Consider the following 25,819-nt stretch of genomic DNA (forward strand, 5'->3'; position numbering starts at 1 on the left):
ATATTAAAGTTGGTTCACCTACTTCTTCCTTATACAGTGATAGAATTTATGAAGCTATTCATACTGGGGATTACTGTCTTTTAAAATGGAAAGCTTAAAGGGTCTTTTTAAGGAAAAAAATAAAACCCACAAAATGATCTATATAGAGTAAATACAGATAGTACAAATAGAGTAAATCATGCAATATTTATAGAGACCGATTCTGTGGCTAGCTTGTCCATAGCCTTAAGGATTATAGTGTTTTTGTTGTTGTTTTTGGTTCACAAACTTTATTCTACAGTAAAATTATTGCCAAACATAATTCTGTGTATTGATGGTCAGACTGGGGGGAAAAAAAAAGTTTTGAAATAGATAACAAAAACAAAAATCCAATGCATTAACCATCCAACATTGAGACTTACTTCTCTTAACAATTTTTCATTCATTTCTATAATATGCCTCGTTATGCATTAAATTGTTTTTGAGGGAACAAAAATATGAAATTGAATAATTGAAATCCACCACCCTGTACAGTAAATAGGGATTCTATGCACAGCAGATGTAAATCGCAACAAAATTTCTGAAGAAAATGACCTATTTTTACCCTTTCATAAGATCAGGCATAGTTTGCTCTTTGGAGAGGGTTCTTATGACCCAGGTGAGCTCAGAAGAGATTAATTGTCAGTTGGAGATGAAAACATTTCCATATAAATACTATCTGTACCTCTAGATCTATCAATAGCAAGTCATTTCCAGTGTTTCAGTGTAGATAAAAATAGAATTATTCTAATCAATTCCTCCTTGTAGGAGTGTATTTAAATCATTTCAAGCATAAAGAAGCCTATCTTTTCTCTTAAACACCTACTTGGTTTTTAAATCACCATTTCTAGTATTCAAAATGTTTGCATTCAATAAATCCTTAAACCTCACTTCAGCCCTTAATTTAGCTCTTTCTTGTTAAGTATCTATAGCATGATATTGTCATGCCATCAAATCCAACCCTGGTTACCCACCTTCCTGATGAACAGGGTGAAACGAAAACGCCTTTTTACTTTGATAAGAAAACACTTGAACTGAATATTAATTTACTGCCACTGTTCAAATAGACATCTTTTTGGTTAACTGTTAATGGAAGATGACAAGTATTACCAATGCATCTTTTTAAAAAAAATATTTTATTTATTTATTTGACACAGAGAGAGAGACAGCAAGAGAGGGAACACAAGCAGGGGCAGAGGGAGAGGGAGAAGCAGGCTTCCCGCTGAGCAGAGAGCCCGACGCAGGGCTCAATCCCAGGACCCTGGGATCATGACCTGAGCAGAAGGCAGACGCTTAACAACTGAGCCACCCAGGCGCCCCGCCAATGCAACTTTTATTAAATTACCATTCACGCTAATTAACATAAAAATGAGTAAATATAGGAAAAGTCTTTTAATGAAATAGAAAATTCTTACCTTAAAGAGCATCGCTAAGTAATACATTGGAAACAGAATTTCGTTTAATCAGCTGTTTCCTATGTAAAATATAAACTCACTATTTTCTTTTAAAGAATGAGTCTTAGTAGGTTCAGATGAATCATATCCTGAGCCATGTCACTGAGGAACTATTAAAATTCTGTGTCATGAGTTTTTTTAAGCAGTATTAGAGGATTTACCTTACACTAGAAGTTAAAGGTGGCACAAAGGAGATTTCGATTTCGCATTCAAAATCTTTATTTCTATGTGCTTTAAAATCTGTGTTTAACTACCATCTAGTTATGTAGACTTTCACTTTAAATTATTTACTTTCTGTGCTTTTGCATCATCTCTTACTGGCAGCAATACATTCTTAGCCTAAAAACTATAGAAGTTTAGATCAATTAAAGTAGATCAGAACAACCAGAGCTGCTTCAAGAAAAGTTGTGAAGAAAACAGATCTCCACATTTTCTTTAGATTTAGTAGAGGTTCTTTTTCTTTTTTTGTTTTGTTTTGTTTCACTTATCAGGTAATTAAATTACCTGGTAATAATCACAACTAAGGTGGCAAGAAATAATCAGATGGAACTGCATTCCATGAAAATATATCTACTTAGTTAACATCAAGTACTCTTTTTAAAGAGGTAAAGAAATGACTATGTGTTCAAAGTTAAGATTTTGTGTCTCTTTATTATTAATAGCCTTTGGCTCTTTTGAGAACTCATTCTGAAATAAGTTATATTCTGTTTTATGGATAACAAAAGCTGAGAAGGGAGTGAAAGTTTGGCTTTTTCATTTTTAAAGCAATTATTAAGTTAAAGTCTTATGAGATTGATAGTTCCTTATTGAGTCTGCAAAATTTTAAAATAATAAACATTATATGAGAATAAACACGGGTGGAAATGCCAATTAAATATCACAATCAAATAAGTTCAAATATATTTGCTTTTATCTAAAACCTGAGTCAGTATTGATCAGTTGTGATCTCCCTGCAGTAACTAGAACATGCACACACTCCCCAAAACTGCATAAGAAAGTGGATGCTTGGCTCTGCATTCCTGTCTCTAGTTCCCTGGCATAATTATAATGATATTTTTTACTGAACTGTGAATATATTAATATCATGAGTTTTTACATGTGAAACAAAATTCCAGAATGGCTAGCCTAACAAAGAAAATTAAAACTGTCAAGAAACATATTATTAAGAAACCACTGTAAAAAAGAAAAGCATCCATTCAGATTTTTCTGAGAAGATTGTACACTCCTCAAACATTAGCATACTTTTCATATTAAATTTCCTCATTCCTCTGATTACTTAGTGAATTGGGTAAAATACACAAATAAATAAATAAATAAATAAATAAATAAAATTTAAAAACCGAAAAGAACATTAGTATTGTTACATAATGAATCAAGACTTGCTCCCCTTCCCTAGACTTAGGTTTGACAAGTCCCTGAATAGTCCCTGAAATTAGGTGTTCATTATATACCTAAACTTCGACTTCAGAATGGGTCAGTGCTATCATCAAAATGTGGTGTCCCACACAAATTAGTGGTGGATATCTATAACATCAAAATTTATTTTAAATACTGAAATTAAAAACATCCTTCTTCAATCACACGCAGGAGGAGGATAATACAGGTTTGCATGGATGTGTCTGTGTAGAGAGTGAGGGTGTGTTGTATTGAAAGTGCTAAGATTATGTCTTTATAACATAAAATATCCTCTAAAATGATCACAATTTATGGATAGGAGGGTACACCTCCCTCATGCATTGCATGAGAAAGTTGTGGTTGTTTCTCCTTCATCTCCCTAACAGGATCAACAAATATTGGGCATGATGAGCTTATTCTAGTCCCTATGAAACAGTTTTTAAAAATTACCTTAAAAACATATTCATATTTTAATCCATAATCCCCACAGTAAAGTCTCCTGTTTGGCTGGTTGTTTGTGTTTTTTCATCACAAGCATTGGCTTTTTCTCCATAGGAGGCAAAGAAAAGCAAGAGTTTCTAAGAATGCATACAAAGTCCTTAAAATATCTTTTCAGATGAAAATAATTATTATGCTCAGGAAATATAGTTGCTACCTAATTGAAAGCTGCAGCTATATCTACTAATAAAACACCTGTCTGCAAAAATGTCATTTTTTAAAAGTATAACTTGTCTTCCCATTTGACAATTTTTATTTCCTAGTAAAACAAAGAATTCCAAAATGGAAGTGTCATCTTCAGTCAGACTGTCTATAACAAATGGTTCTTTTAGGCTTCATAAGGTAGATAGGTATTTTCAAACAGTTTCCTTCTATTATTTTCTGTCAGCTAATGCTAGCTAGAAATACTTGCTTTTACTAGGATGATACAGGCATTCTTGAAAAATTTTAGGGGATTGTGTTTGCCTTTAAAATGTTAAAGTGTAAAATATTTACATCTGAATTAGCAGTAATGCCATCATATGAGAGATGCCACAAACAAAATTTCACAGCTTTTAAATTTTTAATATTTAGAAATAAGAGATTTTACTAAAATCAAAATTTTATAACTGCTGATAAAATTTTCTCATTCTGATGAATATGTTTTTATATTCTAAGTACAGATTTTCTTGCTCTTTTTTTTTTTTTTGTTCTTTTAACCTTCTATCTTGGGATAATCTTGAAATATGCACTATCCATAGTATATATCTCAAAAATAAGATTGGGGTCATTCAATATGGATACCTTCTGATAGGGCCCAGACATGAGACAATAAAAAGTTGACCTGATTTAAAAGAAAGTCCTGTCACGTAAAAACATTTGCATAGTTTTTACAACTCCTGGCCTGATCCTTGATCCTTTCATGAAAGGACTATGTGTCTTGGCCTTTAGAATTATTTTTATTTTTATTAAATGTGGAGGTTATGTTATTTATGGTATATTTATATAATTTTCTGAAAAATAAGTCATCCCTTCTTTAGGAAAATACCCAATTCTAGTGATTAGTTTCTGATTGGGCTTAGAAGTCACTATTACTATGTACAATCTAATTGACAATGAGCACAGACATTTATTGTCCCTTTGGTGTCTGTTAGTATGTTCTGTCAGAAATATGCATCTACATGATAGTTTCATGTCACAAAATATACATGTCAGAGTACTTGAGAACCTTACAAATACTTAAAAAATGAACAATTTCTGATTCTATTCATTAGGAATACTAATGCTACATTTGAGATAAAGAGTATTAGAATTTTTAAAGTATCAGTTAAACAGTTCAACAGATGTTTGAACTAATGTAACATTAAGACAGTATAAAATGGTAGCCCAAATGGTTCAACCTCCATTTTCCAGATGCTAAGTATTACTTCTTAAATTTAACTCAAAATTGTTTTTTAAATTATAACATTATCTGTATGTTTTAAAGAATGAGCTTGAGAGACAAAGTTCTGAGTTTAGCAGAGCCAAACCTCACTGAGGACGTAATTTGCTGAGAATGAAAGAATATATTATCAGATAAGTAACATTAATTTGCACAAGGATTTAATGCTGTGTAAGTTAAGTTCAAAATTTCCATTAAAGTTTATATGGAACCATCTGCACAACTAGAGATTAACATTGTTGTAACAAGATCAAAACCATACATACGTGACATGTGCTACTTTATACAATAGCAGCATAAACTATAATTTTAGATAAATACAGATTCTTTTAAAGGAATGCATTTCTTTACTTATGCAAAGAATTGCAACTTAATGAAAACACTCTTTGTGCTAATAGGCATATGACATGAAGAATAAAATGCCTTATGCAAGTAAGGGATATTTGTATTCAAGTAAAATATATCAAGATGTCCAAAGTTAATGAACAGACAAAAAAAGTAAATGAAAAATTATATGTCAAGTTTGTTCATTATCAAGATATATTTTAAATGAGGAAATCAAACCTTCCACTCTTTTTCTGATCTGATGAGCACAGGGTCCTGGTTCCTTATTATAATGTTCTTTATTTTGGAGGCATTATGGTGTGGAAGGTGGTTTGGGTGATGGACAGGATCCTTGACTATCAAAACTGGTTGCTCGGCCAGGTAACTGAAAGACAATAATTTCATAATGCATGATCTAGTGCAAAAAAATAATAAAGTGGGTAGTTGCTGCTACCTTTTACTAGTGCATATTCACCCATGCTATGCGTGTTTCTGAAGAGAAGATGGACATAATTCCCCCCGCCCTCTAGAACTCACCTTCTCAGGCAGCGTGATGGGGCACAGGCGTCTCATGGAGATGTAGGCAGAGCATGATGCAAACTGGCAAGCACAGCAGCACTGTACACACAACTATTCATGATGCAGACTCCTTTCACATTCGATGATAGGCTTTTAATTCTTACTGTCAAATAATTAATGGTTTGTGGTAGTGGGGGGTGACTGCTAGGTAAGAGCAAGAAGGCTCAAGGTACAAGAGACCGCACTGCACTTGCTCTAAGGCAGGAGGTGATTTTTCCAGGGGCGAATGATGAGACAAGAGGGACTGACTTTGGCTAATGGGAGTTATGAGTGTTGATGAATAATTTCTCATGGTCCCTAAATATTATGCGTATTTAAAGAGTTCAGTTACAATGGGATAAACTTTTGACTAGGTACAAGTAACAAGATGTTCTAAATGATGCTTTAGTCTCTGTCCCACCAACTTATCCGGTTTTCAAATAATTGTTCCCTTCTCATTTTAATCCCTTCTTTGGCAATAAAACATATGATTATACACTCACCACTTTCCCAAAATGCAAAATCCAGCCAGTTCTTAGGTCTCTAGTCCATATATTCTGTTTGACCAATGAATGTAGGTGCAGGAGTTGGAAAAAAGGAGTTACTTGCTGGAGAAAGTACATTTACATAGTCTTTTAGTCCCATTTGTCCTCTGATACTCAGCTGCTAGAAAAATATCTGGGATCTTCTTCTGATGCCCATATGTAGCTTGTTCATCCTGTATGTCCTACAATGACTGAAAAGTGTTCACATGTCCTGAGACACAAACATATGCCTATTCCAGAGCTCCCCTTCACCAGATAAATGTATAGCTGCTTATGTAACAGTCATAAGTATTTATAATATGATATACCACCCCTGTCTTTTCATTAGTGAAAAGTTCTTGCTCACATTATCTCTTTTCTCCTTACATAATTCCTGTGAAGTCTGTAAGGGCACGCATTTCTATTTGCATTAAATATGGAGAAATCCAGCTGTAGACAGAACAAGTGATCTGCTCAGGATTAGACAGCCAGAGGAGCAAGGATTAGATCCCACATCACTTTTCAGTGTGGTTCTCTGCCCAGCAAACTTTACTCTCATGTCTAGATTCTTAGAATTAATATTCGCTTTTCAAACTTTAATGGAAAGCAAGATGAGAAGCAGGAAAAGGATAGTGATTGTATAATAAGAAGGAGAGTATACTTTATACTTTAGACAATACACACCGTTGACATGAAACCCAGCTTTCCCAAGACTTGCTGAATACATCTATTTGTACTTCTGAAGCACTCTAGGGGAAAGTGCTGTGTGAATGGGCATTCATGTTTGTGTATGTGTGTCTTTTATGATTTACATTAAACGAAGTGAGATAAAGATTCAGAACATTAATATATATAAGCAGATATCTTATCCATGAGAATATCTGACCTCTCTTGACTGAGCATGCAGTGTTCATACAGTGTTCATCAAATTTTCCCTATAATGTCCTGGGTAACACAGCCAAGGTCACATTTTTGTGACTAAGCTGAAAAGAACCTGGGTCCACTGACATTTAGTTAATTACACTGTGCTGCCTCCTGCATGTAAGCCAGTGCTTAAAGCCAGAACAAGAAGGAGAACATGAACAGGTGGCAGTGCATTCTTCACTTACTATTTGGCCATCATAACTGTTCTTTTATTTTATTTTATTTTTTTTATTTATTTATTTGCGAGAGAGAGAATGAGAGACAGAGAGCATGAGAGGGAGGAGGGTCAGAGGGAGAAGCAGACTCTCCACTGAGCAGGGAGCCCGATGCGGGACTCGATCCCGGGACTCCAGGATCATGACCTGAGCCGAAGGCAGTTGCTTAACCAACTGAGCCACCCAGGCGCCCTACCATCATAACTGTTCTTTTAATCGAATTGCAGAAATTCCATCATCTACCCCACGTCCTTTTGTCAACCTGCATTACTTCTCAATCAGGTCACATAAAAGACTTACTTTGTGACTTTTCAAGAGTCTCCAGCAATTATCTTTGGGAAAGAAAGTCATTCCATCTAGCAACATTCCGTGTATCAAGTAGACTGACCACTAACTTAAAGGCTAAAAATCCTGACAGAAACTGGTGTTGATACTTCTGGTTAATATAACTATTAATAGTAGTTATAATCAGAGTAACATTATGTCAAACTCTGTGCTAAGCACTTAAAATTTGGCATTTTATTTAGTTTTACTCTTTGAGTTTGCTACTATTACAAACTAACAGCAGAAGTGTAGAGAGGTTACAGGAACTTGCCCAAAGTTCTCCAATATGTAGTCACACAGCAGAGCCAGGCTTTGAACTTGGGCAAGCTGATGCCTCAGTATTTTAAAAATCTGTGAGCACTTTTACTTACTGCCCAGAGTATTGGGAGATATACCTGTCCCTTTACATAGAGGAGTTGTATTAGAAGATAGTACTTCTATTTAGGGATTCTAGGAAAGTTTAGGTGAGGTGGCTGTTTTCACAAAAGAGAAGCAGCAAAATTCAGTTTCCAGTTAGTAATGAATTTACTTGACTGCTCTATCACTCATTGATACAAGTTTTCAGGCTATACAAAGAAAATGACAGACTTGCAATTTTTATGAGCTTACTGTCTAAAGGAATATCAAACCCAGAAAATTTAGTGGTTTCTAAAATCCTACAAGGCACACAGAACTTTGAATACTGGATGAAAGAGTATGTGGGATGGAAGTAAGAGCAATGTTTAAAAAAAAATAGATGAATATATAAAATGACAGACAAATGTTAGCAGATAAATAATATATAAGGCAAAAGAGATAAAAAAAAAAGAGAGTAGATGCCCGGGAACCACAGCATACCTCCAGCAAGGGGTGCCAATGTGTTATTGGTTTTCGGTGATAGGCCAGCATTTCATTCCAGTGGTCTCGCCCAAGACCTTCAGCGTCCAGTCCTGTTCTACACACTCCTATGACCTCATTGTGTCCTACCCTATAATTTGGAGAATATTACACTTTCACTCCAACATTCAAAGATAAATGGAGTTTCACACAGCTTAGCAGAATTTTAAACATGTGATTTAAACACTAGATTTTATGATAGGTTCCAAATGATCCTGCAGGTTAAACTACTGTAGGTCAAATTAAAAATCTTAAGTAAACAAAATTTCCTACACAGGATATCAATTCAAATATGAATTTGTAAAAGGAGCACACACAAACCATTTTAGTTCTCTGTAACTTGAGCACATTTTACAAAAAAACTGAATGAGAAATGCCGGCTGCTCCTTATCTATATTGTTGAGTTTCCTTTTTAGCAGCACTACTATTAACTTTAAGTGATATAAATCAGATCTTGTTTTTTTCCACAAGGCTTAATGTTTTATAATGATGCTTAGATTTCTTACCAAGAGCTCAATACCCAATTCTTGTACAAATGACCGTATTTAATTGCCTCTCCGTGACATGTCAGCATATGTCACTACTTGTACTACAATTAAACAGGGTAGGGCTATCTTCAGTACTATGGATTTGATTTATTACTGCACAGCACCAGAGCATACTCCACATCATTGCTATTTTCTATTCCTGTCCTGTTTTCACAGCAACAAATCAAAATAACAATGATACTTAATAATTTTGAGAGCTTATTATGTGCCAGACACTGTTATAAGTAATGTAAATGTACTGAATCACTTACTTCTCACACCATGACCATGAGTATCATTATCATCACCTCATTTTACGGATAAAGAAACTAAACACCCAGAAGTTAAGGGACCCACCTCTACATAGTAAGAGGCAGAGACAGGATTTGAATTAAGACAGTTGACTCAAGTGTGCATGTGCTAAGTTGCTTCTCAAGAATGGAATGTAATTTAAAGGCATTTCTGCAGCGTTCTTTTGACAGACTTCTCTAAGGAGACTTTTGAGATGATTTTAGGACCTTTCATTACTTTCTTCCTGTCATTGATATAGATATGAATGTTTAGTTAGTTGTTTCTTCCATATGAAGTTTCCCAAACAAGCATATATTTTTAAAGATTTTATTTGTTATTTATTTGAGAGAGAGACAGAGATAGCAAGAGAGAGCAGGAGCAGGGAGGAGAAGGAGAAGCAGGCTCCCCGCTGAGCAGGGAGCCCGATGCGGGGCTCGATCCCAGGACCCTGGGATCATGACCTGAGCCGAAGGCAGATGCTTAACTGACTGACCCACCCAGGCACCCCCAAACAAGCATATTTTTAGGAATAATTTTTTAAATCTTTCTTTTGTGTATATTGTCAAGATCCATTTCCCTGAAATTGTCTGCATGACAAACGCTCTGTTCTATCTACCTGCAATCACTGTGAAAAATCAATAGGAATACTTTTTTGGAAAGCAGAACAAGGGCTTCTGATGAAAACACTGCAACATTTTTAGTTTGAAATTTTAACTAATTCAAGACTTTTCTCTCTCTAAATAGTGACAGTTTTTTTTTTTCCAAACTGTGATATTAATTAATTGCAAATAGATGGTATAAATCATTTTACTTTTTTAGTGCTTCATTTTCTAGCTCTGAGCCAGAGAATAGCATATTAATTTCTCTAGGTTATAGGGTCCTGGTTACTACTATTTTCATGATACTATAAAATGGAGCACTCCTTTTGAATACATTAGAACAAAATAAACATAGTAGAACACTGTCTATATGCTGGTAATTTTGTAGGTTAAACATAACAGTATACCTTTCCAAAAGGTTTATAAATATAAAAGGTAAAACAATACAAAGAAGTATATAACAAGGGCCAAATAAGAGATCTGAACCTTTAGTGGGACAAGAGTTCAGAGGAAGAAGAGGTTGGTTAGCTGAGAAAGACACAGAAGGGGTGACTTGAGCAGGGTTGTGAAGCCTGGGTGGGATGAGATCACAGAGCAGGGTGACGTTTCAGACAAGGCAAGAGTGGGAGAGTAAAGCTGGAGCTGAAGCAGGAAGAAATGTCAGAGCTACAATTGGGAGTTTGCAATTTATTTTATGAAAGAATTGACTCAAAAGGTGTGAGCTGAAAGAATTACCTACAAAGCACATTTTAAGATTGATGTGAAGGCATCAAGGCTGTGTCCCTATGGCCATTATTCACCTTCCACCCTTAATACTCACTGTTAATGGTTCTGTATTATGCTAATGTCTTACAAATGGGAAAAGTGAATCCCAAAGAGATTACATAACTTGCCCTTGGGTAAGAATTATGATATTCATATTCCAGCCCAGTTGGGAAAACAAACTCCATTGATTGTGATTTCTGTTGTTACTGTAAAAAGACGTCACTATAGTGCTTTCTGTAATGGGTTCCATATTACTTCTGCACTACTCTTTCACCAGCCCCAGGTGTCCTGTTCTTCAACTTAAGAATGACTTCTTTTGGAAAAGAAAAAAGAAATATTATAACATGGGAAAAATGAATTTTGAATGAACAATTTTTTCCTCTTCCATTTTAAATTAAAACTGTTAGAGCAGTAAATAACCTGGAAAGTTGAATTTGCTCTGCATATGACTAAACATGGCTGTTCTTCAGTGAGTGAGAAATACATGTACATACCTATCGTAATCCATGACCGCAATGGAGAGGCTGACCTGGTCCACATTTTCTGGAGGGATATCGAAAATAATGGCCTCATTGTACACAGGGTTTAGAGTATTTTTCTTTGTAGTTGTTTTCCTCTTTTTTAATCTTCGACCCTCACACATCAGAGACACTTTGACATAAGGATCTAGGAATGGTAAGGTAATTTCATTAAAATGAAAGTAATAGTACATAGTATAAATAAAACTGTATTTAATTGCTACTAAATAAGAAAGGTGGTATATTAAGCCTTTTAGTGTTATCAGTTTTAAATTCAAAATGACTTATTTAGGGGCAGTAGACTAACACTTTCTTTTAAATGTAAGAATTTATCTTGAATGAACCAAAAAAGCACTAACTTTATCTGTTTTTAATACAACAGAGAAAACCTAGTCTATCAAGAGCCAGTGCAGAACTGTAATAATGTCTTCTAGTCACAGCTATTTGAAGACACATTTTGTTAAAAGTGATTTCTAGGGAATGTAATCCTAACAAGTAAGTATAATTGCCTTAAAGTTAATTTCCTTCAAAATGATTTAGGATAAGAAGACTAAAATTTGTGAAAGAGTAACATTGTATCTAGTGCATATGTGTGTGTGTGTGTGTGTGTGTGTGTGTGTGACCACAATGAGTAGAAGTTAGAATTTCCTCAGTTGTTGGAAAGGTACTAAAATAAGAAGTTTCATTTTACAGTCATAGTGTTGGTGCTTGATAAGGGGCTCAGGCTGAAGAAATGATCACTACAAATATATTAAATACATTGTGTTTAATTATAAACAATAGTATACAATAAAAAAGGTAATATTTGGTTTAAAGATGTTCTCAAGGAAGGTTCTTGATATGACATTGTCTATATGATGCCGACTTGAAAGGGAAAAAATTAGTAGGGGTATATTTTTATGGGCCAAAGGGGTCAAATAAATGTTTAACAAGTTCTGCCCCAGTTGACTGATCTCTATTTTTACTTCTCCCACCTTGAGTAGGAAAACTGTTACAGTATTACAGAAAATTACGCAGTATTATACGGAAGTTTCTATAAAAGCCTTACCTTTGTACCTTTTTACAAGAAGGAGGCATGGCTTTGGGAGGGGGTGTTGGCACTGGGGTGAGAACGCTAGCTGGTTAAAACAATCAGGGTCTGCTCTACATTCATTTATTTTCCCCCATTTATTCTGGTGGCCCTCCAACAGTAGCACAACCACATCTTTCTGCCTCTTTCCACCAATGTAGTAATAAGTCTCATTTCCTTAGAATAAGCCAAAATCATGGCAGTATAAATTTACTTGAATTTATGCCTTTTAAGCTCTAGAAAAATGTATCTGTATATTGCATAAGCATTTCCATCAAGGAGCAAAAATATATTTTCTGGCTAGAAATAGGGTATGTAAAGGAAAACAAAGTAAAATGGCAATGTTCAATGGCTGTTTCCCATTTACTTCTCAATTTTTTAATAATAGGCAGTATGTTCTAAGGAAGAAACTCACTTCTGTGATACTCTTTTGTGTATGAGGCCCCAGGCCTAGACCTCTCATTAACAATGGGAACAAGGCATGCTTTATTCCCTGCCACCCCCATCATATCTCTGACGACATTTCTCCACCAGTGACAAGGATAATTTACTGGTTCCTTAGTTGATTAACAAACCTCTTGTGAGAATTAATGAGATGCTGTTCTCAGAGCAGGCACTCCTCCCATGAAAAGCTTCATATAAACAAAAAGTAATCTTGCACTTAATTACAACTTTGATGCTGTCTGCTTGTCTCAAAATTTGATCTCTTTTGATATATGGTGGAAAGAGTAGGATAAACGATAATTTGCAGAGCACACTGCTTAAATTCTTCAACATTTACTGACCCAGGACGTTTTCACCAAAATAAATGTGGAATTTACTTTCTTTCTACATTTATATATCAATGACGTGTTGCAAATTTTGAAAAATGAAAAAATTATTCACAAAACAGTTCGAAAGTGAAGATGATAGAGAACGACCTACAATGAGGAGGCTCCCACCCATCTGTTCCCACATGTCTCTCTCCACCCCTAGTTTTCCTGTGTCACTCTGCTATTTCTTTTTGCAAATAGTAACAACATAAATATATATTGTAACACTCCCCATTCTTACACAGAAAGGAGCATGATACCCATATTTATTTTTGTACCTCACTTTCTTTTATTCACTTAGTATATCTTGGAGCCCTTTCTACACTAGAACTTAGAGTTCCCTCATGTTTTTTGTAACGCAAATTTAGTTTATTTCTTTGTTCTGAAGAACCACAAAGTTAGAGATTCCTTTCCCCATGTCATCCTTTCCTGTATCTCCACTACCATTTCTTATTTGTTTAATTTGACAAATGCTTACTGACCTCCATCCTCTGTCCTGATCATTTTTTCTTCTATAGAGCTGTGCCAGAGTTCACATGTTAAGTTAACACACACCCCTCCAGACTGTAGTGATATAAATGAAAGGGTAAAAGAGCATGATGTGGCTTTACCTTTTCATCAAAATTAGCACAGAAAGAGAAATTTCCTCCAAGAACATCTTTAAGAAACTTCAAGAAGCATTCCTTTACTTTATTATTTCTTTCAGTCCCTACACTTGCCCAAATTTTTATTTTGAAAGGTGGTAAGAATGCAAATGCAAATGATGGCCTTGGAAACTTGTTATTTCTCTGCAGATCAGGTGAGGGAGATAAATTCAGTCTACGTGTGTTTCCATACTTGTAGGGTAATGCAAACTTGAGGTCAAGGATGTTTTTTTATAAGCAACTGACTAGTTAGAAGTAGGGCAGTGATTGGTAAATTATGAATTTTTGAGAACAAAATCGGTAGAGAAAGAAATAAAAATCCAAGTTCATAGTCAATCTATTTGATAACATCTTTTAAAAATTTTGTAATGATAATGTAAACACAAGAGGTGATTTGAAGTACTTTGGTAATTTCTTTTTCTACTTTGATATTAATACCCCACTATAAACAAATGAACTCAAATTCAATAGCCATATATAATTTTGGATACAGGAAATGTTTTATTTGGAATGTACCCTTGACCCACTAGCCAACTGTGTACATACCTGATGAGCCAGTGATGTCCATAGCCTTCAGATTTCTGCACTTGATGACCGTCAATGTCATACGTCCAGCAGTTGGCAAATAACAAAGGGAGAACATGATTTCACCCAGATCTATACTTTCCTAGAAAGGCAATTGGTAATGTTAGTAATTTCAAACACCAGATAGTGAAAACAAGATATAATTGAAGAGGCTAAGTGAAAAATCACTTCAATAGAATATTTGAATGTCATTCTAAATTTATTAAGGATACAGATAATATTGCAAGAAAGCTGTTCTAAACAGAGTAAGAAAAGAAAGTATATTCCAGCTCCACTTGTGTTTTTAACTGGAATCTCAAACTTAATATGGTCAAAATCAGACTTCTCATTCCACTCACTCCCATCTTCCGAAACCAATCCCTCTGTCAGTCCTTCCAAAACCCAGTAAAGGATGTCTTCATTCACCAGAGGCAGGAGCCAGAGCCCAGCAGGTGCTTTTATTCTTCTCTTTCCCTCACCCTTACACATCCAACCCATGTCTTGTCTACACTGTCTACAAAATAGATCCCAAATTAGTGACTTCCTTTTCAGCTGTATTAATACCATTCAAGCCAATATCACTTCTCAGGATTACATTATGAGTCTCTAAAGTTGATCCATCTCAGAAGCAGCCAAAGTGATTACTTATGAAATGCAAATCAAGTTATTTCATTCTCCTGCTTAAAACCATCTAAGGGCTCGCAATTATACTGGAATAAAATTCAAACTCCTGGCATATTAGCGGGGTAACTATAAATCTTGGTATTTATGAGAAATTCTGGGTTTATACCCATTGTCCTGGTATAATTAGTAGGAACATCTCCTTCAATTCTTGAATATGTCTTTGGTTTGGACAGTGCATCACAAGGTCACAAATATAAGGCCCTGTGTGATTGGGATCCTGTCTGTCTTTTCTTTTTTTTTCCTTAAAGATTTTATTTATTTATTTGAGAGAGAGAGACACAGTGAGAGAGGAAACACAAGCAGGGGGAGTGGGAGAGGGAGAAGCAGGCTTCCCGCCAAGCAGGGAGCCCGATGTGGGACTTGATCCCAGGAACCTGGGATCATGCCCTGAGCTGAAGGCAGATGCTTAACGACTGAGCCACCCAGACGCCCCCTACCCATCTTTCTAACTTTATTTCTCGCCTCTCTTCTCAGCTTATTCTGATACAGACTCAAAAGCCTTTTTTTTTTTTTTTCTGTTATTCAAACAAATGCAGTTTGTTCCTGCTTTTGCCTGGTGCATTTTCTTTTTTTCTCATGTATCTTTCCATGGATGACTCCTAACTATGCAGGACTCAGCTCAAACGGCATCTCCTCGGTAAGACCTTCCCCCTTCCTATCCTATGCTCACCTACTCACAGATCCTTCACGTTTTTTTTTTCATAGCACTTATAATCATCAGAAATTATCTTTTAAATTCATCTTTTGTTTCCCCAATTCCCATATATAAGGTCTAGGACAGCAGAATTCTTGTCTTTTTATTGCTACATCCTCCTGAAGTGCCTGGTACATAGCTGGCTCTCAGTGCATCTTTTTGAAGGAATGAAAAGATTATAGTTCAGATGGACAAAAACTGACCCGCTTTGTATCAAATATGAATTTGAACTGTCCACAGTACCCTGATATATATTTCCTCTCCATAGCTGCACAGATGGTGGACAAATGAAAATGAGTGTGAACAATGCATATTTAGGATGCTTGTCAAAAAGCTGCTTACAGGATTTAATCAGATCATTCCTGGTAAGACAATATGTGGGAGATTTAATTTGGCAGGAAATAAGCTGCTATGCACCCAGGCCCATAGAACTAGGTTCCTAAAAATTCTTTTTTTTTTAAATTTTATTTATTTATTTGACAGAGAGAGACACAGAGAGAGAGGGAACACAAGCAGGGGGAGAGGGAGAGGGAGAAGCAGGCTTCCTGCCAAGCAGGGAGCCCGATGTGGGACTCAATCCCAGGACCCTGGGATCATGACCTGAGCCGAAGGCAGACGCTTAACGACTGAGCCACCCAGGCGCCCCGGTTCTTAAAAATTCTTCATGACAAACTATTAACCTTTGTTGGACTTACTCTTACAGCTTAGGTTCTGATTTATGTAATTCCTGTTTCTTTATTCATGGTCTAGAAGTAGTAGAGCCTGCTAATTAAGAGCATAAACCTAGAGTCATTTAAACTTGTGTTTGACTTCTGTTTTCTACTTCCTAGCTGTGAGATCCTAGGAAATTTAATTAAGCTTTGAATCTCTGAAACTTCATTTTCAAATTGAGGAAAATACCCACTCAACCATGGTTTTAATCATTAAATGAGATAATGTAAGTAAAGTACTGACATTACATGTAAGTAATGTAAGTAAAGTCTACGGCATTTAACACAGGTCTGAAATACAATAAAGGATGTTGTTTTATTCATGGCTGTATTGCCATCACATGGAGCAGTACCTTACACAGATCAGGTGCTTGGTAAGTACTGGATAATGAGAAAAAATTAATTAAGGAAAGCAGTTATTACTTTTTAAGAACTTCAGTAAAAAAATATTTTAAAGCAAAGATATATCCAACTGGGTCTCTTCTGGGCTGTTGGAATGCTGCAAACCCAAAATAGTGAGCAAGATCCAACGGGAGAGGCCTGAGAAAAAAACAGAAAGAGTACAACCTCCTACTAAGGATTCATTCTTTTCACCACCAGGCAATTACTGAGTATTATTTGATAGGTGTGCTGGTAGGTGCCATACATACCAAGATAGATTTGGCATGAGTCTGTCCTTGAAAATCTCAGTTGAGAAGGAAAAGAGTAGGCTCTAAAAGGCTAAGAAAATAAGTCTGGATCTTATTTTATCTGATGATTATCTTCCTGTTTCTCTTTCTATCTCTTTTCCAGTGTTTCTTTAGGCTGAGTCAATAGAGTTTTCTCTGAAGTTTTCTGTCTGGCAGCCACCACCCCTCCCTTTCTCTCACTCTGTATTTCTCCTTCCAGGAACTATCTATAAAAGTAGGCATATTTTGTCACCAGCTGGTAAAAAAATTAAGGGATCCCTTTATGAATGTAGAGAGCAAGTATTAAGTTCTACCAAGAAACATGGTGGGGATGGCAATGGAGAAACTAGGGAGGAAATAGGGGACATGATCTCAGAGATGAAGTGATTACAGTCCAAGAGGGAACGTACCACATACAAACAGACAAAAGTACACAGACAGAGACATCTAAAGGGATTAGTAAATAAAACATATTTTTATGTGTATGATTGATATGGTTTTACTTTCACACATGAAACAATCTGTGGAAGTAATTTTTCTACTTCTCTAGCTATATCACATGCTTACTGGTTGGAACAAAGAAAGTTTACTGTATTTGGTTCCATCTCTCAAAGGTCCTTTCTATCCAGCTGCAACATGATTTTGACTGTCTGTTATTAACAGGTAGTGGTAAACATAAAGAAGTTAAACTGAGGAGCTGACCAAAGCACTAGCCTAAATAAATTGAAAGCAAAGAGCATGATTAAAGAACATTCCCAGGCAGCTCTGTATGACAGGCTAGCTGGCTTTTTGCCTACTGTAGTAGTAAGAAGTCTCCTTAAATATTTAAACTCCATGAGGTCAGGAGTTTTAATGAAACTGGAATGAACTGGTGGTAAAGATTAATGTATAGTATGCACGCATAATAACTGCACAAAAGTTAGATTTTTCATTAGACTAGATATTTCCTTCAGGAAGTATGAATGTGAAAGAACTGAAATTGCATACACACTGAAAAGGGCAGAATACTCTCTAAGGTAAATACCAATATTCTACAACTTTTTAAATCTGGAAGCAATCTAAGAGATAATTATGAGAAATGAACTTAATGAAGGTAAATGGCTGTATAACCTTTAAAAAGGTCCTGTAACAAATGTAACAGCAGAACTCCAGATTTTGGCTACAGTCCTATGAGCTAGTGTGCACTAATTGTTGGTAACCCCACTGAGTCTGTCTCTGTGTTGATGGCCCAGCTCCAGAGAGCGGGTTGAGTTTTAATTGCCACTTCTTCTCTGCTCAAGATCATTGCAATTTATAAGGCCATACTCAGTCCCAACAGTCTGAACCCCCTCCTGCACCGCAAAGACCCAGAAAATAAGTTGAAAGTTCTCTGAACATATAGCATAAATAGAACAAAGTTATATGGTGAAATTCTTTTAAATGAGACTACCTCATTTCTTATTCATTTACTATTTACTTATTCATTTACCCATTTACTATTTTTTTTGACAAAATTCTAACAAGAATGTTTACTTGGTATATTAATCTACAGCAGGTCAAAACTCACAGGTGGAATGTGGAGATGGGGAAAGTAACAGCTGTCGGTCTGGTGAAGGCAGCAATAAATGATAGCTGGAAAGACACTACTCATACAAGAAAGAAGGAAACATTTGAAAAAGGATAACAATCTGGAATCATTTTGTATCAAGGGGAACTGACACTAATAATGCCTCACTAACTTAAAAACATCATTTTATTATAGATTTCAACAGTAATTAATATTCAAAATGATGGTTTTTGAGTCACTAAGCTTAGAAAAAATATTCTATATGTTCTGTTTAAGAAAGTAGAGAAGCATACACTACTTTGGAGTTATTTTTATCCAAAATCCTTAAAATATTTGAACTGGTAATTTTGGGTTTTAGTTTCTTAGAATGAGAAAGGCTTTGGGTTTCTGAAAAGTTTAATTATGGATAACCTCATTTATTTCAATTCTATATAAACACGAACTTCCCATATTAACCTTGGAAAAACCATTGTATCTTTGGGCAAATAATCATTTGAAACCCTGCTTTAAGTCTAGCATATAGTGTTCCATAAAATTTCTTTCAAGTAAGAAGACCATTCTCATACACACTAATGTATTTGTTGGAACATTCACAGTGACAATCTTCTGACTGTATTGTGAAAAAGGCTAACACTGAGGCTGGGTCAGGGACTTACATTTGATTTCTTCATCCTGGTTCCACAGACATAGAGCTGGGTAGATAAAGATCATTTTCTAATAATTGGCTAAAGTTAACCTCATAAACCCAGTCACAGTTATAAAGATTTTTCCATGTACCATCTCTCCAAGATAGAAATAAAAGTCATTGGAAAGGTAAGTTGATATACAAATAGTTGCATTGCACATCTTATTTCAGGACTGAGCTAATAGTAAGATTAAACTATAGCAACTGAGTACAGAGATGGAGGGGAAGCAGATTCAAGGCTTGATAACTACAGCATGTTCTAACCAAGGGAATCACCCCTGGAGGGAAGTAAACAGCACATTAGGGTTTGAGAACCTAAAGACATGGGACTGGCAGAGAAGAAGAGGAATAATGTTGTATGTGAGTACGATGATTAATATTTACAAATAAGAACGGGCAGTTTATGTTGAGAAATAAGGAGTTTGGTGACATGGAGGAGGAGGTTTAAGGCTCTATGTAGTTTATTCTGTGACTCCTATGGATAATAGGGATAAAAGGGATCCAAAGGTGTTGGTAATATGAAAGAGTGGGAGCTTGGCAGAATGAAAAGGGCATATAGGTTCCCAGATCAGGAAAGCCAGAGTTAAAATCCTACATCTCCCATGTACTAGTTGGTAATGAAAATAATATTTGGAAAAAATTTCTTTGTTTTGAGTAGGCTAGATTAGGATGAAAAAAAGAGAGGGGTGGGGCGCCTAGGTGACATAGTTGGTTGAGTGTCGGACTCTTGGTTTCAGCTCAGGTCGTGATCTCAGTGTCATTAGATCGAACCCCACATCGGGCTCTACACTCAGCATGGAGTCTGCTTAAGACTCTCTCTCCTTCTACAAACCCCCAGCTCTTTCTCTCAAATAAATAAATATTTTTTAAAAAGGGAGAGGGGCCATTAAAATAAACAGGTATGTGAAGGTTGGCTGAGGAAAGGTTTGAATTCAGAGATATATTAGAAAGTAAGATCATTAAGACTTATTGAAAAAAAAAAAACTGGTTGCCATGGTGACAGTAGTCCTCACATCCACTTAGCACCCTAAATGCTGCCTGCCTTCCACATTTCCTGGATGGTAAGAAAATGGATGGTTTTCCTCACACTGTTAAACAATGTGTTAGATCAAATGAGCAACTTCATTAAATTACTAGTTTTTCATTCGTCTGCTCACAAAATGAAGCTACTGTGCAACGCAGACCCAGAGTGGGTCTACTGCATTCAAACTACTATAAAATATTTATTTCTCTCTGACTCACATCATCCATCCACCTGAGAAAATCATGGAATTTAACCTTGGGCAATCCACTTAGCCTCACTCGACCTCAGTTTCTTTGGTATAACATGAGGGTGTTCAAAGAGATGAACTAATTTATTTTCCAGCTCTAAAATTTTGTAACTTTAAGCACTGGTAAAATGAGTACTAAATAGTATATATAGTTCAAGCATGTTCAGGAATGTATGAATAGGCCCCTTTAGCCCTTGTTTGCTATAGACCCAGCAGAGCTTCATTAGAAAAACCACAAAGGATCAACTAGTGCTAATAGCTCAATTTCAAATTCAAGAACAGGGTCACGGTTGATCTGGTTGGGGAAACATGGGGAAAGACCATACTGGATAATGAACATACCTGATTCTTTTCATGAAATCTAGGAGGACTTCAGAGGTAGGTGACTTTTAATCTGAATTTTGAAGAATGACTAAAGGTAAAGAGAATTAAAAACAGAGGGAGCAGCATATAAAGAGGCTTGAGATGCAGAGAAGGGGGTCCAACCATGACTAAAAGGTAAACAGAGACCACTGGCTCTGGCAATGACATAGGATAATTTAAATGGCAACACACTGGCCTTATTCTAAATGACCCCTCCTTGTGGTGCCTGCGTGGCTCAGTCGGTTCAGCGTGTCTGGCTTCTGCTCAGGTCATGATCTCAGGGTCCTGGGATCGAGCCCCACATCGGGCTCCCTGCTTAGTGGGGAGTCTGCTTCTCCCTCTCCCTCTGACCCTCCACCCTGCTTGTGCTCTCTCTCTAATTAAAAAAAAAAAAATGACCCCTCCTCAGGAATACGTAGATCAACCCTGATTTTTATCATAGTCAGGATGAGATCCATTTTCATGGTTATGACAATTACCCGGAAGGGTTGCATTTAAATTATAAATTGATGATATACAAAGCTAATATATGTTATGGGCCCAGTCTGACACACAGTAGATGTTGAACAAAAATAATATATCTTTCCTTGTTTACAACAATTTTTCTAGGATCAGTGACTGGCATAAGGTTGATGCTCAATAAAAAAAAAAAACGTATTGAATGAATAAATCATAAAAGCATCAGGCCAGGTCATGACTTCAGTGGCAGTAAGGACATCTACTGTTTGAAGGACTGAAGGCTACTCAGTAACCAGAGAACAAGTTAGCAAAGACACTGTTTATGGATGTTGTGTGCAGGCTCTGAGTGGAGCCCCCTGGAACTGTGCAAGGGCATGTGTATGTATGGTAGACCTGGGAGTATAATAGTCGTTAAGAGTTTTGAGCCATGTAAAGATACGCTAAAGGTTTGGGGAGCTTAACTTAGAGGATACTTATCTATTGGTTTTTACTAAACTTTATTTTTCATAGATCTCTCTACTCTAGTGTGATCTGGAATTATGTTTGCTGTAATTCTATAGTGCATTGGAATTTCAGAATCAAATGTATCCTTAAGGTGTATAAATTGCATTTTTTCCTTGCACATCTGGGCATTTCCACCAAACAGGCTGTCTCGTGACTCTGGGAGGCAAAGAAGGAGGAGGAAGCTGTTTAATAGAATACAATTAGAAGGGGCGCCTGGGTGGCTCAGTCGGTTCAGCGTGTCTGCCTTCAGCTCAGGTCATGATCCCAGGGTCCTGGGATCGAGCCCTGCATCGGGCTCCCTGCTCAGCAGGAAGCCTGTTTCTCCCTCTTCCACTCCCCCTGCTTGTGTTCCCTCTCTCGCTATATCTCTCTGTCAAATAAATAAATAAAATCTTAAAAAAAAAAGAATACAATTAAAAAATGTAATTAACATTAAAATCTTCTCCAGTTTCTAGCCCACTTCCTTCCTTTTCTTTCAAAGAACCACAATTTTCGCACAACACTTCCTTCCTGCCCTTCCTCCTTCTCCTAGTGATTGTGATTAAACCAGATCTCACCATGGTCAACGAGGATGGGGGAGGCAAAGGAAGGTTCTGTCACAGCACCTATTTAGACTCCTGGACTTTTACATACATTTGCATTATTGATTCTTCCCCACCATCTCCACTTGAAGACAGAAAATGCTCAGTAGGTGTCCTTTAGCAGGACTTGCTTGTATTTCTGCAGGAAGGAAAGAACACACTTTTCAGTAAGTGTGTAATATTAAGTGTTGTGCTTGGCCATGGCACAAAGTCCAGGTGAAACTTTGCTGAAGTCAGGGCAGAAAGGGGGCAGAGAACATGGCAGTGTTAGAAATGGGATGATTACAAACCCCACTGAGCATTAAGTGATCAATAGTCACGACCCAGAGCTACTATTGTCAGCGATGCTATTTAATAGTGCCGTGTTTCTGCTCAGTGGGAGAACCATTTTCCGCTCCCAATCCCAGCGGGAAATAATTTTGCCTGCCAAATGGTTTAGCTTTTATCCTATCCAACACAGCCTCAGACTTAGCCACTAGGAGGGACAAAATGCTGAGGCTGTAGAGAAGAGCTGAGGCCTTGGAAGAGCTGAGGTCTTTCACAGACTTAACAAATCAAATTTCATAACTACTGGTATAATGAGCAGCCTGAAGCAGAGGGGATAGCCCAATGTAGACACTGGGACAAGAGCAACTTGGGGCACAAGAAGATCCAACTTTAATAAGAACTTTTCCCTTTATAATACTGATTAAGAGATACCTTAAACTTTTTGGTGAGAGGAACTGGAGACTTATTCTCAAACCTTAATCACTGCTTATAGATAGTGGCATAGAAACTTGCACAGTACACTATGCAGCTCTCCTTGGAGTATTTGAAAGTTTTATTTTTTAAATTTATTGTTTTTTAAAAAGATTTTATTCATTTGACAGAGAGAGACACAGCGAGAGAGGGAACACAAGCAGGGGGAATGGGAGAGGGATAAGCAGCCTTCCTGCCGAGCAGAGAGCCCGATGTGGGGCTCGATCCCAGGACCCTGGGATCACGACCTGAGCCGAAGGCAGACGCTTAATGCCTGAGCCACCCAGGCGCCCCTATTTGAAGCTTTTAAATACCTAAATTCCTCATTAGAGACATCCCTCTCAGTACAGTTGTACAAAGACACTTGGACTGGATGAACCTGGCTTCCCTATTTTAGGGTCTACCTTAAATTAGTTTATATAGTTTCACCCCTATTGTGTACTGACTCATTATGATTTCAAACCCATGTTTTGAAAGCTTGTTTTGGACAACACTGTTTGTGGTTTGGACTTGTTTTGAATACCTTGTCTCAATGAAGTTGTTCTGCAGTTAGATATTAAAATTTTCTTACCAAATTCTTGCACATGAAAAGGAGAGGATCATTACCTTATTGATACCAGAGTAATGGCAGGGGTGTCCATCATGTGATGGACCTTAAAACTTTAAAAACCAAGATTTGACCAGTAACTTGAGTGTTTGGTCTGGGCAAGGCTCCTCTTTGCTAATCTGAATGGCTGTCTGTCGATTTTGAGACCGCTGCACCTGCCATGGCCAGGCTACTCTTGGTTGGCAGTGCTGGGAAACTGTGCAGCAGTGTCAGGAAGAGAAGGGACACGTGTTCCTGCCTTGGCCAGGCTACTCAGGCCAGGTAGTGAGGCAAGCTGTGTCCCTCGGGTAGTAACCTTCCGGGCAGCCCATCTTCTCTGCATGCGGTGCCGCCGCCTGCTAGCTACATCCTCCTAGCTCCTGCAAGGCCAGCAGCTGATACCCACAGTTCAGTTGGAAAGACCGACTCTACCGAGAACAAACCTGCTAAAAGGAGTACCTCAACAAAATGTGGACTTTATTTCATTCATTTCCTCTTGGCCTGGAACAAGAGTGTAATTAATCTATTATTGGCTTGGTATCTCTTTATTGGCATACTAAGAGACGTTATCCCGTATGCTATTGGTTTGTGAAATATTATTATACATTATAATTCCTATGGTGAACCCATGTTAAACAAATTACTGGCAAAGACAATCTAGTCTCTGAGCATGATTTGATGCAAACCAAACAACCTCTGTTCCCCAGTGTCTATTCTCCACATAGTCGTCAGAGATCTTATCGATGCTAAGTGACACCATGGCTCACTTCTGATCAAAAGCCACCAATGGTCTCACAAGTCACTCGGACTAAAACTAAAAGCTCTTTCCATGGCTCGAGGGCTCCAAAAGATCTGACCTTGAGCTGTCTTTGATCTCATCTCCTAACAGTGTCATCAGAGAGCTCCCTTTCTGACCACTCTATCTAGAGTGGCCCCGCTCCACTGCCACTTCCTGTCCTTTTACCCTGCCTCTGTTTCACATAGCAGTTCATTCATTGGACACACTACCTATTTCCTTCCTTATTACCTGCCTCCCTTTTCTAGAAAGTAGGCCTTATACACTGGGGACAGATTATGCTCTAAAACATCCAGAAGAATGCCTGGTAAATAGGAGAAATAGAGTTGGTTGAATTGATGGATTTAAGATCCCTATTCTGTAAGTGAGCAGAGCAGGTAACTAGCCTCCATTACAAAATGTTCTTTTTTTTAAAAGATTTATTTAGAGAGCGTGTGTAGACGTGTAAGTTGGGGGAGGGTCAGAGAGAGAATCCAGCCGACTCCCTGCTGAGTGTGGAGCCCTGTGGGGGCTTGATCCCACAACCCATGAGATCTTGACCTGAGCCTAAACCAAGAGCTGGACACTGAACCGACTGAGCCACCCAGGCGCCCCTACAAAATGTTTTTCTATCCATTATTTTCTCTGGATGGCCAGTATATCACACTTGCTACTCATACATAACTAGACTGTAAGTTACATATTTGCAGCCTATTTCCTTTGACCAAAGCCTGATTGGGCATAATTTTCTGCTTCTGATTATCAGCTCTTTTGTAGACTGGCATTTGATAAGTGCCTGTACTTGTAAAGCATCCCTTTGCTTACCATGGGGTGTGGGATTGTGCATAGAGCATTTAAAAATTTAAAAGCACTCCAAAGACATGAATAAAATTGATATTCAGTCAGTAAGATCTCTGGTTTAGTGAATTAAATTTATAGAAAGACTGAATGTGATATAAGCCATGGCATAGTCTCTTATAACATTGTCATATTTTATTCAAGATTGAAGAAAAGGATCAAGAAAAAGTATCTCATTCATTTTTTTAAAAAACATGAAGGTGATTCATTTAGGAAATTTAATTATTAGGGTAAGAAATTTAAAACATGGAAGACACTGGGATATTAGCAATCAAGTAGATAACAAATAGCTGTGTGCAAGAGTGTAGCATGTTGGTGATAAATGACACTGGGCAACTTTTACAGGAAGTTCACATTTATTATCTCGTGTGATTTTCA

The 25,819-nt window shown here is 37.0% G+C and overlaps 1 protein-coding gene across 1 annotated transcript in view; it reads right to left on the reverse strand.

Annotated features, from left to right (window-relative positions):
* Window positions 1-1,328: 1,328 nt before the first annotated feature.
* The window catches only part of SYT10 (synaptotagmin 10), a 67,370-nt gene continuing 42,879 nt past the window's right edge, over window positions 1,329-25,819 (reverse strand). Inside the window, exons 4-7 of the mRNA XM_032432829.1 lie at window positions 14,302-14,422; window positions 11,207-11,378; window positions 8,492-8,621; window positions 1,329-5,494 (exon numbers count right to left, since the gene is read on the reverse strand). Coding sequence (XP_032288720.1) covers window positions 5,423-5,494; window positions 8,492-8,621; window positions 11,207-11,378; window positions 14,302-14,422 — 495 coding nt within the window. The 3' untranslated portion in view covers window positions 1,329-5,422. The remainder of the gene's footprint in view (window positions 5,495-8,491; window positions 8,622-11,206; window positions 11,379-14,301; window positions 14,423-25,819) is intronic.

This window comes from Phoca vitulina, unplaced genomic scaffold (genome assembly GCF_004348235.1).
Source record: "Phoca vitulina isolate PV1807 unplaced genomic scaffold, GSC_HSeal_1.0 scaffold49, whole genome shotgun sequence".
NCBI classification, from domain to species: domain Eukaryota; kingdom Metazoa; phylum Chordata; class Mammalia; order Carnivora; family Phocidae; genus Phoca; species Phoca vitulina.